The 16,690-nt window shown below is 37.9% G+C and overlaps 7 protein-coding genes and 1 non-coding gene across 8 annotated transcripts; 5 read left to right on the top strand and 3 right to left on the bottom strand.

Annotated features, from left to right (window-relative positions):
- Positions 1 to 113: 113 nt before the first annotated feature.
- Positions 114 to 2,202, top strand: LCB4 (sphinganine kinase; the record flags this gene model as incomplete). The annotated part of the gene is made up of 3 exons (XM_043191883.1): positions 114 to 121; positions 332 to 338; positions 604 to 2,202. 3 exons carry the CDS (start codon positions 114 to 116, stop codon positions 2,200 to 2,202), a joined length of 1,614 nt encoding a protein of 537 aa, XP_043048515.1.
- A 78-nt stretch (positions 2,203 to 2,280) lies between these two features.
- Positions 2,281 to 4,293, bottom strand: KQ657_001071 (uncharacterized protein; the record flags this gene model as incomplete). The annotated part of the gene is made up of 1 exon (XM_043191882.1): positions 2,281 to 4,293. One exon carries the CDS (start codon positions 4,291 to 4,293, stop codon positions 2,281 to 2,283), a length of 2,013 nt encoding a protein of 670 aa, XP_043048514.1.
- An 872-nt stretch (positions 4,294 to 5,165) lies between these two features.
- Positions 5,166 to 6,935, top strand: KQ657_001070 (uncharacterized protein; the record flags this gene model as incomplete). Its single annotated transcript, XM_043191881.1, has 1 exon — positions 5,166 to 6,935. One exon carries the CDS (start codon positions 5,166 to 5,168, stop codon positions 6,933 to 6,935), a length of 1,770 nt encoding a protein of 589 aa, XP_043048513.1.
- An 852-nt stretch (positions 6,936 to 7,787) lies between these two features.
- Positions 7,788 to 7,859, top strand: KQ657_001069. Its single transcript has one exon. It is a non-coding gene; the product is annotated as a tRNA-Cys (tRNA).
- Positions 7,860 to 8,031: 172 nt separating this feature from the next.
- VMA5 (H(+)-transporting V1 sector ATPase subunit C) lies at positions 8,032 to 9,162 on the bottom strand (the record flags this gene model as incomplete). The annotated part of the gene is made up of 1 exon (XM_043191880.1): positions 8,032 to 9,162. One exon carries the CDS (start codon positions 9,160 to 9,162, stop codon positions 8,032 to 8,034), a length of 1,131 nt encoding a protein of 376 aa, XP_043048512.1.
- Positions 9,163 to 9,655: 493 nt separating this feature from the next.
- Positions 9,656 to 11,138, top strand: KQ657_001067 (ribosome biosynthesis protein; the record flags this gene model as incomplete). The annotated part of the gene is made up of 3 exons (XM_043191879.1): positions 9,656 to 9,673; positions 9,768 to 11,089; positions 11,123 to 11,138. The coding sequence occupies 3 exons, from the start codon at positions 9,656 to 9,658 to the stop codon at positions 11,136 to 11,138; spliced, it is 1,356 nt and encodes a 451-aa protein (XP_043048511.1).
- Positions 11,139 to 11,383: 245 nt separating this feature from the next.
- Positions 11,384 to 11,964, top strand: YOP1 (uncharacterized protein; the record flags this gene model as incomplete). The annotated part of the gene is made up of 2 exons (XM_043191878.1): positions 11,384 to 11,422; positions 11,491 to 11,964. The coding sequence occupies 2 exons, from the start codon at positions 11,384 to 11,386 to the stop codon at positions 11,962 to 11,964; spliced, it is 513 nt and encodes a 170-aa protein (XP_043048510.1).
- Positions 11,965 to 12,296: 332 nt separating this feature from the next.
- Positions 12,297 to 14,984, bottom strand: PHM7 (Phm7p; the record flags this gene model as incomplete). The annotated part of the gene is made up of 1 exon (XM_043191877.1): positions 12,297 to 14,984. One exon carries the CDS (start codon positions 14,982 to 14,984, stop codon positions 12,297 to 12,299), a length of 2,688 nt encoding a protein of 895 aa, XP_043048509.1.
- Between the last annotated feature and the right edge of the window lie 1,706 nt (positions 14,985 to 16,690).

Here is a 16,690-nt window from a genome sequence, read left to right as displayed (position 1 = left end):
AGAATTGATAGTATGTTTTTGTAGATCAACTGGACCCACTGTATAACCATGAAATCATTGTTTAGCTAAAACAAAAAAATGCGCAAACCCGGAATCGAACCGGGGGCCCAACGATGGCAACGTTGGATTTTACCACTAAACCATTTGCGCCAGAAAATCGAATTGATTTCGCCCAGGATCGAACTGGGGACGTTCTGCGTGTTAAGCAGATGCCATAACCAACTAGACCACGAAACCATTTCTGAACTAATTTAGTTCTTTGTTAACCAACAGATACAATACCTAAATAAACTAAAAGTGGTTTTCCTACGAACATATGGTATGTTTCAAGGAAAAAAGTAAATTGATATGGCGTATTTTCTTTGGTTTACGCTTCATGTAATTATTGCATAGCCGGATCATTGGACAAGCGAATAAGAGAGTTTTGCCTATCCTTTAGAGGATAATTAAATCATTCTTCATTATAATGACCAATTAGAAAAAGTAATACACCCGACAGAAGAGGTGTCTTGTGTTCACCTTGGCAAAAGGAAACTCAGAAGTAAGTCGGAGACTTACATAAGCCAAGACACATAATTACTTAATCCGATACGAAGTCTCTAGGATTGTTTCGGTTCTTTAGATGGTTTAAATTCAAATGCTACTTATCACACCTTTTGCCATCACTCTCAAATGCGATTATCAGGAGAAGAGACAGCTACACTTTCAGGTGTAGCTACATGTGATGATGCTGGAATATGTGTTCCATTGAATAAGCAACAACAGCAACAGCAGTTGGAAGCTTCCTACAGTAGTATCTTCGCGTTCTGTACACCTAAACCTCCTCAAGACTGGGGTACTTCCTCCCTAAGTTCTACCAATGCTGCTACTACTACGGTGTTTATCAAATATTATAACATTCTTTGGTGTGAACGTAAAGACGGTTTAAGTCGAGACACGGATACAGTGCTGATCACTTATATAAACTCAAAGGAACAGATACTCACTTTAGTAACCGAGATCAGTAATATTCCTGAGGGGAATGAGCCAGCGAAATGGATAATGGAAAAGTCATATCCAAATGGGCTCATGAAAATGTCGGCATTGGTTCTTATTAACCCTAAAGGTGGTAGAGGTAAAGCCGCCAGCATATACCAAAAGTCTATTCTCCCAGTACTTAATGCTGCCAAAGTTAACGTAGAATATGTGGAAACAAAATATTATAGACATGCAGTTGATATTGCTCGGGAATTGGATATTGAAAAGTATGATATAATTTTGTGTTGTTCAGGGGATGGGATTCCTCACGAAGTTATAAACGGCTTTTATCAACGTGAGGATAAGGGTGTCTCTGCCTTTAACAAGCTAATTATCACACAACTACCATGTGGTTCCGGTAATGCTTTAACATTGAGTACACATGGGAGTATTAATCCAGTTGTATCCACTTGGAGAATGTTAAAGGGGACAAAGGCAAAGCTTGATTTAATGGGCTTTACTCAAGGATCAGGCTCTGAGAAGAGAACAAGTCTATCGTTTTTAAGTCAGTGCTATGGTGCCATATCTGACTCAGACATTGGTACAGAACATCTTAGATTCTTGGGTGCCGTTAGATTCGAATTAGGTGTGACCCAGTATGTCCTTTCAAGAAGAGTTTATCCATGCGATGTGTATGTCGATTATTTTGTTGAACCCCATGGGATGAAAGAGCATTTTCAGAACCATCTTAGTGGGTCGAATCTGTCCATACTACCTACAGTTACAAGAGAATCCTTATCCCCCAAGTTTGACGATTTAGAATCTCCTCCCCCTACCAATTGGGTAAAGATTGACGATGCGTTGACCTCCAAATTGAATATCTTCTATATTGGTAAAATGCCATACGTCTCAGCAGATACACAGTTTTTCCCCGCTGCATTACCAAATGACGGAGCCATGGATCTTGTAATAACTACTACAAACTCGTCCGTTATGAGTTTGGCTAAAATTCTTACCCTGCTTGATACCGGTACACATGTTGATCATGATGAGGTACTTCACGCAAAGGTGAAAGCTTATCGTCTTGTACCACGAATTCCCAAAAGTGACAAAACAAAGCACTACCTTTCAATTGATGGTGAGGACTTTCCATTCGAACCATTTCAGACAGAAGTTTTCCCTTCAGTATTAACTATTCTTTTACAAGAGGGAGAATATGTTGAAACTTCTTTTAAAAAGAATTAGAGCAATCATTAATCCATCAATAATTTCTTACATATTTGTACACTAGCATTAAAGGCTCTGGATCAGTATTCCCTGCTTTTATTCCATATTTGATGCCTTCAAAGCTAAAACATTCTGTTCAACCATTTCTGAAATACCTTTAGTTAAAAGATGAATCACCCTTACAAACAATACAAGGTCTTTTTCAGAAAATCTATCTTTGCTTAATAATGCCTCGTGATCAATATTAAGTTGAAGAAGAGCATCTGGAGTTAGCACAGGACGAAGAGTATCAAGACATCTTGATATAAGCGTAGAATGAGCTTGAACCAAAGTTTTATTTGTCTTGATTAGCGTTTTAATTCTGCTAGACTTCTCTTGTGCCTTTGCTTTTAAGTGTGAAATTTCTCCCAAATAAGTTCTTGATAAATCTTTAAGAGTATTGTTTTCATCCATAACTGCCTTATTTCTTTGCTCAATCAGATCTAATTTTGCATAATACTCTTGGGTGCGACTTGCCATAAGTTCCAACTGGGTTTCAGTTGCAGAATGACAGGCTCTTTGTTTCAGAATAATGTCTTGAATAAAGCTCTCTATTCTGGAACTAGCTTGCTTATTTTCAGTTTCAAACTCTTCGAAAACCTTCAGATTTACAAGATTATCTGCTTGTGATGATTTAAGACGTAGGTTTTGCTTTTCGAGCTCAATGATCCTTTCACGTAAGCAATTATCTGCCTTGCAACTCTGCTCTACTTTTTCGGTTAAAATAGTTGTTCGGTCGGCTTGCAAATTCAATTCAAACTTGAGATCTTTGATTTCATCCTCATAATTCTTGATTTTTTTGGCAGCTGAGACATATTGATTTCTCCAAGTTTTATCAATTCCGCTAGGATCATTATTATTCTGACCCGCAGAATCTCTCCATTTCGTTGCATCGATAATGAACCTTTCAATCGCAGCCTCGATGTCTTCTTCAAAATAATCTTTGCTTCCTTCATGTTTCAAAAGTATTTGTTTCAAGTTTTTTTTGAATTGGTGAAGCTCGTTTTCCAGAGTATAAAGGTCGTTCTTGAGCTTTACCATTTCTGTATTGAAAGTTTCATTAAACTCCAATAGTTGACGTTGCAAATCTTCCTTTTGTTGAACCAATTTCCTAGCACTTTTTGCTGGGTCAGAACTTGAATAATCAGGGTCTAACTGGAGTATAGATGTTATTTCTGTTAGTTTATTCTGTGCATCTGTTAACTCATTAGACAAGTTTGAATTTTGCTCCTTCAATTGTAGGGCTTCGAATGTTCTTGTCTCCACCTGAGCAATTATATCATTGACACGTCTTTCGGATTCTGCCAGGGCTAATTCATACTGCTTTATTTTGTTTTTGAGTTGTATATTCTCTGTATTGGTTGTATCTAGTTTCTTTTCTTTTACTTCAATCAGCTGCTGGTTGTTCTCTGCACTGACATGCTCCATTAACTCTGAGCTAGTCTTCTGCGTGCTATTTGCCAATGGGACAATTTCTTCAAATACACTTACCAGAGCCCCAGAATCTTCTGGACAAGTTCGGTACGTATCAGCAGAAAGATGATGGTCCTTAGGTATTAATTTAAGAGAGCCGAGCCTCTTATTAAAAGTTTGAATGGACAACGATGTATCCCTCGCTTTGGCTACTTCTGGCTTTGATACGCTATCAAAAGCACAGGAAACTTCTTTAAGAGTTTCAGACGACGTGCTGACATCCAGATAGATATCTAATTTATTGGAATTGTCGGTAAATGGTAATTTATTTTCCATTTCATTATCAAAATGAACGGACTTCGACTTTTTCAATCGTTGACCCAACCGCAGGAAGGAAGGTCGTCTGGAAATTAGGCTTAGACTTTTACTTCTTTTAAGTAGTGGACTCTGGAAAGGGTCAATACTGGACTCTGAAGTATCATGCAACCTGTCAATAGTATGAAATATAGACTCTCTTGCACCAACCCGTGGAGTAAACTCCAGAGATGAATGGTGTTTTGGATTACTTGTTGTTCTCTCATTGCATCTCTTCTCAGTACCTTTAGTTTGTTCATACTCGCCTCCTTCATGTAATTTTGTAGTGGACATGCCTAGCATTTTGGGAAGTATTGTACGAAACATGTTAAATTATATTCCACCTTTAACACAGCACTTCAACCCGCCACAGAGTTGTAGGGGGTTTATCTTATTTGGCAGTGACACCAATAAGCGCTAGTATAAATACACTTTGGTTTTCTTTTTTTCGCAACCATCAAGCCAGCGGTAAACGGAAACCACATTATTTTGGTAACTAAGACCGACCAACCTAAAGCTCGGTTGAAGTAGTACATCATTCATTAAAGATGCCAAACTTTCTATACCATACTCAAGTAGAGATTTAAATGCACGTTTCAGATCAGACAAGAGCGGAGATCCACAAATTATAGATAGAAGAATGTTCACACTTTAACCTAATATATTAGCTTTCGGCCTTATTATCACCACTGATCTCATTTCTCTTCCCAGCTAGCCCTAAAACATATATGGAAAGTTATCCCGAATACGTGGGCGACTTCGGACACTGTTTTCCGCCCTAACGTTATCGGAGACTTTACTATATCTGGGACCGCGCTCCCACAGGTCTCGTAAATTATGTACACTCTTTGTACACAATAAGAACCCTTGTAGATCTTGCTGCAAGAGCCAAAAGATATACAAACCCATGATCCTAAATCACCTAGTAGCTCATATGCTGGTCTAAATACCTCAATTTAAAGTATATTTAACTCTAAAAGCTTGTTAATTTTGAATTTCGGCCTAGCGACTATATATATAAAAGTTGATTGTGTCCATAATTTGCTCCCGCAATCGGGATTTTTGGGTGCAAAAAATGGTTTCATATATAAATCTCAAGATTTTCTATACAAATAAAATTACACCCTTCATCTTCTTTTCCTTCACTACAGTTTTGGAGTTCAAAGTTTGTTATCATGAGTTTAACAAAGTTGAACCTTAAGTTCAAATCATTGACCTCCCGTGTCTGGCGCCATCATGAAGCTTCCGAGCTACTGATGAAGAAGCCAAGAAAGTTGAGAGCCGCTCTCAACAAGGTAAGAAATCTTACCCGCTTACTTTCTTCTAAGAAAGTACAACATCCAGCTTCTTTTCCTGCTGAAAGCGAAGCTGTGTATCCAACTATCGCTGCAGCTTTGGCATCCATTGGTGTTTGTCCAGGCTCTACCACCTTACCCTTTTCAGAAGTACCCACCTTATTTGACTATCATTCCAAAGCAAACATGACTCCATCCACTAGTTTTGCTGCGTCTCATGTTAGTGTTGGTGAGTTGGAAGTGGCAGTTGATTTCAACTGTCTGCTCAAGAAATCCGCTTCATCCGGGTCTACTGCCACCATCCACTTTATCAAGCAAGAAACAATTACTCCTGTTTTCTCAGCAATCCCATGTCTTGAAGAATCAGACTGTCTATTTGAAATCGGCAATGCTGCCGATATCTTAGAATGTGATTGTTCATTCTATGATTCCGAGTCTTTGGACTCTAAAGAGTGTTCTTCACTCATCGGTGTCACATCTATTAACTGTGACACATCAAGTACTAACTCTTTAGACAATTTCACTGATTTTGTTAATTTTTCCGACTATTCGTTTGATTTCACTATGCCTGGTGTTTCCGAACCTACTGGAGTCTTTTTAACAAGACTTTCCACCAGCTTACTTGAGTATCGTGTTGTGCAAAACTGTTTGATCTATCCTGAAGAGAGATACAAAGCCGAGAAGGCTGATGGTGTTGAAAAGTCTTCTAATGGTTTTGAAGTAGTAACAAATACTGTTGTTGTGGTACCGAGATTTATGTGTCCTTCTTTTTCTTCATCTTCCTCCTTCGTTGAGTTCTGCAGGGAAGTTCCTCATGACGAGATGGCTTTCCCCCATAGCCATCAACCCATGGGTAATTTCCTGGATGACTCAAAGGCATCATCTGCTGTCAATTGCGTTCTGCGCGCGACCGTGGTTGTTGGTGGACGATGTAATGAGGCTAGTTCAGAACTTGAAGGAGCAAATAATTCGGGTATCTCAACTCAGTCAGATGTCTTCAAGCCTCAATTGATTTCTGATACTCCATTGACCCCTAATGAGGATTTGAAAAATGTTAATCTATCTGAAACTGCCACAGATAGTTCTTCTGAAAATCCTTGGATCAACCATTCTTTGACACAGTCAGAGTTGAATGAACTTCAAAATATAAGCAACCGCCTTAGCTATTTGACTAACTTTACGCAAACAGAGGATTTAATCAGGGCATTGCATCGGAATCTTCTCACAGCTAAAGAAACCAGAAGTCGTATTCGAAATGCTGATACGCTCAAGTTTTGGATTGAAAAACAGGTAAGAGATATACCTGAGTTTGACAGGTCTCTTTTTTTAAGGATTCAAGACGATTGTTTAGCATTGGAAGCACTACATGGTTGGATACCATACAAACTTGAGGGCATTGCTGAATTTATTATTGATAGAGCACTATCTGTTCTCGATTGGGAGCTTTCGATTGCCATTATGATGAACGAGAATGGATATACCAACGAAACTATTAAGCAAATGAATTCTAGAGCCAATGGAGCCAATGGTAACTCCTGGGCTGATGGAAATCAAAGTTCAGGGTTTGATAATGACAGTTCAGGGTTCAAATATTCTCCAAAGACTCTTGTTAATAAACATCTTCAGAGAGTGATTGATATGGATTACTGAACATTGACAGCTCATTATTTAACGTTTGCACCTGATATTTAATTATATTATTGTATTGCGTTTGAGACTTGAGTTACACTTCCACTTCCACTTCCACTTCCACTACTTGAGGGTGCCGTTACTGTTTTTACTTTCTTTAATTGAGTTACTATTGTTGAGTATTTCAGCTTTAACTTTGGGCTGTTGTGGTCCTTTTGCCGAATTTTACCTCTAACTCTTGCATTTATACTTTTAATCGACATCATTCTTCCTCTTCTCTAATATTTGTTTGCAATCATCGCTCACTTAACCTCAGTATAAAATAATTCTGAAACCTCTTACGTACACCTGCGTTGAATAAGAAGGCACTCTAGTAAGGATGATAAGGTTACTGATAATGATCACGTGAAATTGATGAAATTATATTAAGATGAAGCACATATGTTTCAAAGGCCAGAGCTTTAAAACTTGACTGCTTCTCAAGTCTTTATCCAAGAGTGAATATTTTACCAACTGTCCGGTCCCCAAAAGCTAGACAGGCAATAAGAAAGGTTAGTTGGTTTTCCCTATTATGCGGCACAAGAGAAGAGGGTCCGTAAAAGGAATACCCCTTGCAAGGGGCACTAAAAAAAGATGCTAACTCTTAAGGATGAGGAAAGTGGTAATTTGTATAAATTATAGCCTGCATCCAGACTCACGATTCTAAGGTACACTTTATATCACTACTCTATTACCTATTTTATAAGTGGTCAAAGCCCTTTCTGTGGTTTCTTGAAAGATACTATGTTCGTGGGAGAACCACTTTAGTCGTGGGTGTATCATTACAATTTCCCTAATATCTGGCTCAGTAAGTTTGAATTATACCCAAGGAAGGCTCGTATGGCGCAGTGGTAGCGCAGCAGATTGCAAATCTGTTGGTCCTTAGTTCGAACCTGAGTGCGAGCTCTCTTTTTTTAAATTTTGTTTTATATTGTAGTAAACAGATAGTTTATTACAAATCCATGAGTTACAAAATGTTGATTTATTAAATATAAATGAAAGCTCAATATGATTTATATAAGAAGTAGTTCAAGGGGAATTGAATCAGAGGTAAACAAACAGTTCAACAGTAATAAACCTAGACTATTGGCAATTCGTAGATGACAAACGGATCATACTCTGTGTCAACCAAAGATGCATATTCGTGCAAATTTTGATTCTGAGAATGTTGGTTGCCTCCCAAATATCCAAACTTGGCTATCAATTCCTTCTTAACCTTCGATACGTCCTTCAAAGAATTTGCAGTAAACTTAATCAAAAAGAAATCAAATTTAGGTGGTAAACCATATCTCAACACAGATTCCACATATACTCTCAAAGTCTTTATGTGAACCCAACATGAGAAAATATCTGAATAGGCAGTACGAGCCAATCTAATCAAATCATTCTTGGTCTTTGTTTCGGCAGCTCTTGTCATATCGAATTCCTTGCGTAAGTTGTCCAATACTTCTTCCAGATAGGTGAAATCGGTACGAGGATGCCATTTCTTCTCTCTAGCAGCACTGTAGAACTCCTGTTGGTATTTTTTGAATAAAGTGATACCAAACAAGCTATACTCGGAATCAGAGGAAATGAGCTCAGCTGATCTGGGAACCACAAATTGAGTTAAAGTTTCGTAAGTCTTTTTGAAGTCATCAACAAGACTTTTTGGAACAGCTATCAAAACAGTTATCAAATGATCCGAATTTAAAACAAATTGTTCGGGTCTAACTATTTCATGTAAAGATTTGATAGACAAATCACCGTTCTTCTTCCTGTCTGCAGCCAAAAAGTTCAGCTTCGCTGTTTGGTAACTCTGATAGCTGGCTCTAACATCAGAATCTAACACTAATGCTTCATCGGCAATTACCTTCACCAATTGTGTAACGGGATTGTCTAATCTGTATTTGGAAGTGTTCCATTGAAATTTCTCAACGTAATCCAATACCAGTTTGGAGTTAACAACTTTATTGGAGAATGAGCCTGTTGGAGTTTCCAAGACGTTGCTCAATATGTCGACAACCTTACTGATTGCCAGGACAAGCAGCAGGTCTATTTTACTTAATTCCTCACTCTCTTGGATGAGAGAATCTAAAGTACCTATTTGGAAGTCAGGGAACTTCAACTGATAAATTGGAGACTTCCCACTATTCAATTGTTGCTCTAACCACTCCTTGGCATCTGCCGATTGAGGTAAGGAGAGAAACAAGTACTCAGCAACTGCGTCCATCTCGTTAGTGGATGTATGTAGTATCTCTATGTGACAAACATGCGCTTTCGTGATACCAGCTTATCTTCGCTTTTCCTCGACAACAAGCCTCAGCAAGTACTTGCGCGCGTATATTCTGGAACGACTACATATAATTTGTATGGTCTGGTCTCAAATTTACTGTGAGGAATTACCAACTTTAGATCTAAAGTCATACCTGAGAATTCCCATTTACAAAAGCTATTAATACAAGTACTTTTCTTATACCAAGTATAAAAGTTGATTTGAAATTAATCTACTTATCAACAATACCATGTAAAGACATTGTTCGCTGTATTTAAATACTACGCCCTTTAGTTACCAAAGTAATCCAGAGGCTTCTTCATAAGTTCTTATGTCCTGCATGTGGGACATCTTGTGATAGGAATTTTCAGTAAGTGATGGCCTCCATAGTCATCTCCTAAAGCAGTGAACTACTTGTACATTCAATAATAGTAACACCTAGATAGAAGTAATGGGGAATTCGTTAGAAGTATGTTTTATATTTTTGCGGACATAATGATTTCGAATAACCTCGAGAAGTGTTCTAGATACGATGAATAAAAAGTACTAACTGGACTCCGTAGGAAAGGTTGAAGACTCATTCTAGTGCCTTTAATGGGCTTTTGTCATTGATTCCCGCTAAATATTACTATGATGATGCTACTCAAGATCAGTGGCAACAAAAGAAGAAGTCCAAACAAGAATTAAAGCAAAACAAGAGAGCTAAACTTGATCCAAATTCTAAAGAAGCAGCGGACTCCTATACTAATGCACATGCAAGCGCTAAAGATGTGATGGATAATAAGGCAAAGAATGCACCTAAAGTGAGCTTACCCAAGAAGTTACCTGCTTCAATCACAGAGGATAGTGATGATGATGTCAATATGGAAGTCACTAATGAAGAAGATGAAGATGAAGACGAAGTTGATAATGAAAACGATAACGAGGATTCTGAACAAATTGATGACCCCCTTATGTATAAAAAGAGTCAAATAACATTTGATGAAGATAATATCGATGCTAATGATGGGGTTGAGTTTTCAAAGCAAGTAGCTCAACAACAAAAACGTAAGAAGACTTTGAGTCCTGAAGAACAAAGAAAGAAGGATGAGAATTTAGCTAAATTAAGAGAAAAGTTGTCTTCCAAGATTAACACCATGAAAGAAAGAAGAAAGGCTCCTGGGACAAAGGTTGCTGGAGCTCCCAAATCCAGAGAACAAATCCTAGAAGAAAGAAAGAAGAAAGCTGAATTGAGAAAACGGAAGAGGGAAGAAATGGAGAATGAAGCCAGTGATGATGACCTTTCGGACTCTGAAGGAGAAGATGATGAAGACGACGACGAAGAAGAAGAGCAGGGAAGTGAGGTTGCTGTACAAGATGGTGACTCATCGGTTCTCTATGGTAATATTGTATTCAATGATGGTACCAGATTGACATCTGACTTAGGTAAGATGAGATCTACAATGGAGAAGAAATCCAAGAAGGGACCTTCCAACAATGACGTCAAAGCACATTTGAAAATTCTTGAGAATAAGAAGCGGGTGTTGGAGCAAATGACCCCAGAAGAGCAAATCAAACAAAAAGAAAAAGATAAGTGGACTAGGGTTATGGCACAAGCCGAAGGTGCAAAAATTAAGGATGATGAAAAGTTGTTGAAAAAAGCTTTGAAGAGAAAGGAAAGACAGAAGTTGAAGAGTGAAATTGAATGGAAGGACAGAAAACAAATGGTCAAGGATACCAAGGCAGCAAGACAAAAGAGAAGAGACGAAAACTTAAAGGCTAGACGCGAAAACAAAGGAAAGAAGAGTAAGAACCAACCTAGATTGAAGAAGTTTGTAGGGACTGTTCACAAGAAGAGAGCTGGTTTTGAAGGAAGCTCCAAGAGTAAAGGAGGTAGACTGCAGAAGTAAGATCCTTTCTTATTTCTTATGTATCATAGATTTCATAATGCATAAAGTATATATATACAAGTTCCTTAGAGTTATTGAAAGACCTAATTGGGTAATATTATTAGTAACTCAATCAGTTTCAAATGCGGCGCTGCCATTATTATTTTCCTGTATTTAATAACAAAGTTGAATCCCGACTAATGTTATGTTTGCTTACCATAAACGAAAGGGAGTGATAAACAGTGCTGGACAAATTTTTGCTATCCAACTTCCTTCCCTTTCCGATTTGTTATTGATTTTCATTTTGAACGATGGATCAAGTCAAGGGATATTTAAAGACCATTGATACGGTATGTATAAATGTATCGCTTTTTTGGCATGGAGAAGACAACTTTATAACTAACTTGATTTGCAACAGGCTTTTGCTGGTCATTCTTACTTAGGTTTATTCGAACACCACACCGGATTACCTCGGTCCTATGCCATCATTGTATTCTCATTGGTGTATTTGGTGTTGGTTTTCGCCAACATTGCAGGAATCGGAGAGTTTTTATCTAATCTAGCTGGGTTTGTAGTGCCTGGTTATTTTTCACTTTTAGCGTTGAGAACAAAAGATACAAAGGATGATACGTTGTTATTAACTTACTGGGTTGTTTTTGCCTTTTTGAACGTTATTGAGTTCTTTTCCGTGGTAATCTTATACTGGATTCCTTTCTACTTTTTATTCAAGACTTTGTTTTTGATTTATATTGCAATTCCTTCTACTGGTGGTGCCTTATCCATATACGCCACAGTCATTCTTCCCGTTTCAGAACAATTTTTTGGTAGGAAATCATTTACTGAAAAGATCGATGATGTTACAGAGGGTGTCACTACCGCTATTGAGAAATGATTAATTTCGCAGAATGATCAAGTTCCCATCCCTTATTATTGTTGTGAGTGGGTGTATATGTGTGTTATCATATTGAATAAAGAAAGCTGGAATTCTGTTGGAATTTCCTCAATAGGATGAACGCCCCCTAATCTTGCGTAATGGCACAGTCAGCTTACTGTTCAAAGCTGTACGTATAATTAATAGTAATTATTAATAGATAAGGGGAATTAATTAAAATATTATACATCCAGTAGTTTAAATACGGAAAAAATTATACATAGTGAGTAATAAAACACGATAACCGTGAAGGCATTCTAAGATGGGAAAGAAGAACATTTTACCTTTATTTTTCAAACCTTCAATGCTTCCTCATAAGATGGAGGAGGTCCAGTAGGAACTGGAGCATCCTTTTCAAAAACAGCGTTAGCAGTAATAACATTAACATTCTTTGCAGCTGCCTTAGCCTTTTCCAGCTCAGCTAAACCCAAATTGTCTTCAGCAACCCAGATCTCTGGTGGTCCTTCGCTAACAGCAGGATCATTGTAAGCATGGGCAACAAAGTCTTCATTGTACTCAATGTAGTTCAAAAAGAAAGCAGGCATAATCTTACGAAGCAAATCAAATGATTCTGATGAAGGACGGAAGAAGCGACTAATCCAATTAACAGGGTTCTTAGGAGCCGTATCGGGACCGCCCTTTTCAGTAGCAGGATGAGGGTCCTTGACTTCTTGCCAAACTGGAGCTGAAGGAGATGATGGCACAGGAACGTGGTCATCATCATCGTGTAACTCAGACTTTCCTTCAGCATGATGTTGTAATGATTCATCACTTTCCAGTTTGTAGTAGGCTTCGTCCACCAATTGGTTTCCACCTTCCCAGTAATTCTTACCTTCTGTTTGAATTTCCTTTCTACCATGATCGTGTTCTGGGTAGGTAGCATGGACGTCACCTCTAGCATATTTAATAGCACTGATAGGGACAACTTCCCACAATGGCTCAAATTTGTATCTGAAGAAAATATGGCAAGCAACTGTCACAAGACCAATTACGGATTCCAAGCCAACAGAGACCCAATTCTTGCCAAAGACAAACATGGCAATCAAACATAGTTCAGCCAAGTAGAGACCAACAAACAATTGTAATAAGGCTCTGGGGTAATTACGTCCCTTAGCATCGTTCGCGTTTGGAACAAGAACGTAAACCAAAGTATAAATAAATGCCAAATAGAAAAGGACAAAGGCGATTGCGGTGAAACCGAGAATGAGTGGTGCAATGATTGAGTAACAAAGAGCAATAACTGCAAGTAACTGAAATGCTGGATAGGTGGTGGACCAACCTGGCAGACCAAGTATGTTACTACGGTTCCACTTTTGTCTTGGAGTCTTATCCAAAATCTTACCCAAAAATTGAGCCAAAATTAAGGCAACTACTTGAGCCAATAACCCAGAAGAGACTGACAAACCTTGCAAACATAAATAGGAAATGTAAAAGTTAGAAGCCTTAGGGATATATTCTGACAACATTGACAATGCTGAACCAGGATTTTCAATGATTTGTGTCACAGATGAAGATGCGGCAGAGGAGAGGGTAACAACAAGGAAGACGTTAACAACCTGGAAGGCATAGTACCATGATTGACAATAAGCTTCAACTTGTTGAACTGTAATACAACCCAGTAATTTACCCATGAGACGAATCACAATAGGAACCAACATCATCAATACTGCCAATAATACAACAGGCAACAAACCTTGAACAAGACCTCTAAGAAATGATGGTAAATTCAAAAGAAAACTCAAGAATTTCACCTTATTGATCAAATTATAAATATTGGACAAAGAACCAACGAAAGCAACTGGAATGGCCCAGAAAATAATCATTGCACTCAAGAAAGCAGTTGCACCTAACCATTTGACCCAGCGTTCGTATTTAGACAAAGCAAGGTTATCCCAAATAACATCATCAGGGGAAACACCGATAAACCGACGAGCCTTCTTCAACAAAGGATGGTAAGGACAAGCTTGGTAAGCCTTTTGCAGCTCTAATTGAGATGGGAATTCCAAAAACACGGCGTTAACCTTTTCAAATTCCTTTGTGTGGTTCTTTTGCATATCACCAATTTCTTGATTCAAGTCAGAAATATGTTCAACACCATAATCCAAAGTATCCACTTTCTTTCCAATAATTGGCTTGAGCTTATGAGTTGGTCTTTTCTTCAAGTAAGAATCTATATGATTTTCAGGTTCTGGGACTGGTTTACCCTTTTTAATAGCCTTATTTCTGATTTTGATAGCCTTCTTGATTACTGCATTCAATGTACTCTCGTACTTGTTGGCTAATTTAGATCTTTCCTTTGACTTCTTTTGCAAAGGCTTGTATTTTCTGTAGTACCAGACCTTCAATGCAGAAGGGAACAATTGACGTAATTCATCCTCATCCATCAAATCCTTAGGGAGTTCAGTTAACAAAACAGTTCTTGAACTTAATAAGGAATCGTACATTGGAGTCGTTTGCAAAACATGTCTGAAAGTTGTGTAGTAACGTAATTCTCTGTAGATCAAGAAAAGAACGGATCCAAAGAATACCCAGGAAACAAAAACGTGAGCCAAGAATCTCCATTTGGACTTAACATTGGAGTAGGAAAGCATATCTAAACCTTTTTGGTCTCTAGAATTGGTAGCATTAATAGGGAACAAGATGGGCCAAGTGAGTAAAATACCGAAAATACAAACAATTGCAAACTCAAACAAGAATCTAATGAAAAAATAGCCATCAACTCCAGCATATTGAATCAAGTAAGTTTCAGACTTCTTCATCAAGGTAGTTATCCAAGAGAAAGCACCTCTTGGTGGGTTTTCCGGTTGAAGATCATTAGGAACTGTGGAAACCAGTGATCTTGGTTCATAAACTCTCTTTTGCTTCTTACGCATAATAACGAAGATAAGAAGGTAAACAGCAAAGACTATAAGGGCAGGAACCAATGCCCATAAAAATGCCGAAACACTGTTATTCCCTGACTGCTGAGGATTATCTGCCATTTTGAAAAATGTTTAGTTAAAAGGGAACTTAAGGATTTATTTTCAGTTCTACTATCCCTAATTTATCTTTACTTTCTTTGAATGTGGCAATTTTTGTAGAAGATGATATTGTTGTGATAACCGTCTAAGACTCCAAATTGCTGTAAAGTCAAGAAATTATCTGCAGCAAATTTAGAGCGATGGCTTGGTATTTTATACCTTAATGTTGATTATTGCTTTAAAGTAATAACAAATACATGCACGAACAATCTTTAGGTTGAAATTCCATGGGTCTTATTCTCCTGTGTCAGGAGCAGTGAAACCTTATACGGTACAATGCGACACCGATTTGTGCAGGTCCCTTTGTTTGTTTTTGTTCACTGATGAGGGCGGGTTTTGTGTGCAAAGTTTTTATTGTTCTTAGAATGTATGTCATCCGTGTTGTGTTCATGTAACGAAGGCGCTGGGTTTTCGGGAAGAGACAACACAATTTAAGCGCCCTGAGGTAATGACACACTATTGAAACATAAATATGGGGTTTCCCACCGTAATGTGCGTCAATTCGAAGGTAGTTCCAAAAGAAGTAGAGGCATAAAAGTGTAACAAATCCGGGGATTTCTCGACTCTTCCTGCTACGCATATGATCCTTTCAGGGCCATTTTTTCATTCGACTTTAAAAAGTAAGTGTGGTTAAACAGTACACCTTTAAACACGAACTCTTAAGTTAAACACAAGCTACGCCATTTTTCACGTTGATTCCATTCACGAGGTTCCTGGTGATTATTTGGTAAGTAAAATGCTAGCAACTTTTATTCCAGTAACATTTCCCGTGTAGTATTGCTTTCAACCCCCTTCATTCTGAAATCGGCTCGGAACACCAGCTTCAACCCCTTAAGTTTTGGAATTTGAGTCAAGTAGTGTGTAGTACCGTCACAACAACAAAAGTTGCTTCTTCCTCAACAGGTTATTACCTTTGATAAACATGAACATATCTACTAATGGGGAAATTCCAGACTATTATTAGACATTAAGTAGTCTCTTTATGTTTGAAGCTGCATAGTATAATCTAATGGTTTGTATTACTATACACTACTTTTTGATTTTAGTTTGTTTGTCATACTGTAATAATTAATTTGTTCTGCCTATGTACATGAAATTTTCTGTCACAGCCGTCCGGTCATCGTTTAAAACCAACACCTTGTAACAACATGAAACAAAATCGTTCTCTCTACCAAAGTCACATGCTAGACTAATAATTAAAGGTTACCATTAGGGCTCATGACCACAAGAGAAAAGTGACAAGAACCTGATAATTACTCTACAAGGCAAGTAAGTGAAAAACTTAACATTGGATAGGATCGTTTAATAGGTAGTTGCGGTTACGTACGTATAAGAGGGTTGTTGTTCTATCTTTGCTTAGCTCTGTATACGGTAATTCAAGAATCAACTGTAAATTGTGACTTGTCCATTAGTTTGCATTAGTAGAAAAATGTAATGATCAACTGTTACGTATGTGAATATGTAATGCATGTCGTGTACTGTCCAACTCTGTTGGGTGGGACATCTCGGCCCTCCACCGTTGTAAAAGTAGTCGGTGACTCGATATCTGTAGTTCGGGGATATTACTGTCTTTCAATGAAAGATTATATAAAGGGATCGAGTCTTGAATGCATTACTGCTGGATTTTAACATAATGTTGAACTAATATAATGGTCATACATGACCAA

This window comes from Scheffersomyces spartinae (assembly GCF_019049425.1).
Source record: "Scheffersomyces spartinae strain ARV_011 chromosome Unknown scaffold_14, whole genome shotgun sequence".
Lineage (NCBI taxonomy): Eukaryota > Fungi > Ascomycota > Pichiomycetes > Serinales > Debaryomycetaceae > Lizanozyma > Lizanozyma spartinae.
Note: the sequence above shows the minus strand (reverse complement) of the source record. Positions and strands in the feature narration are given on the sequence as shown.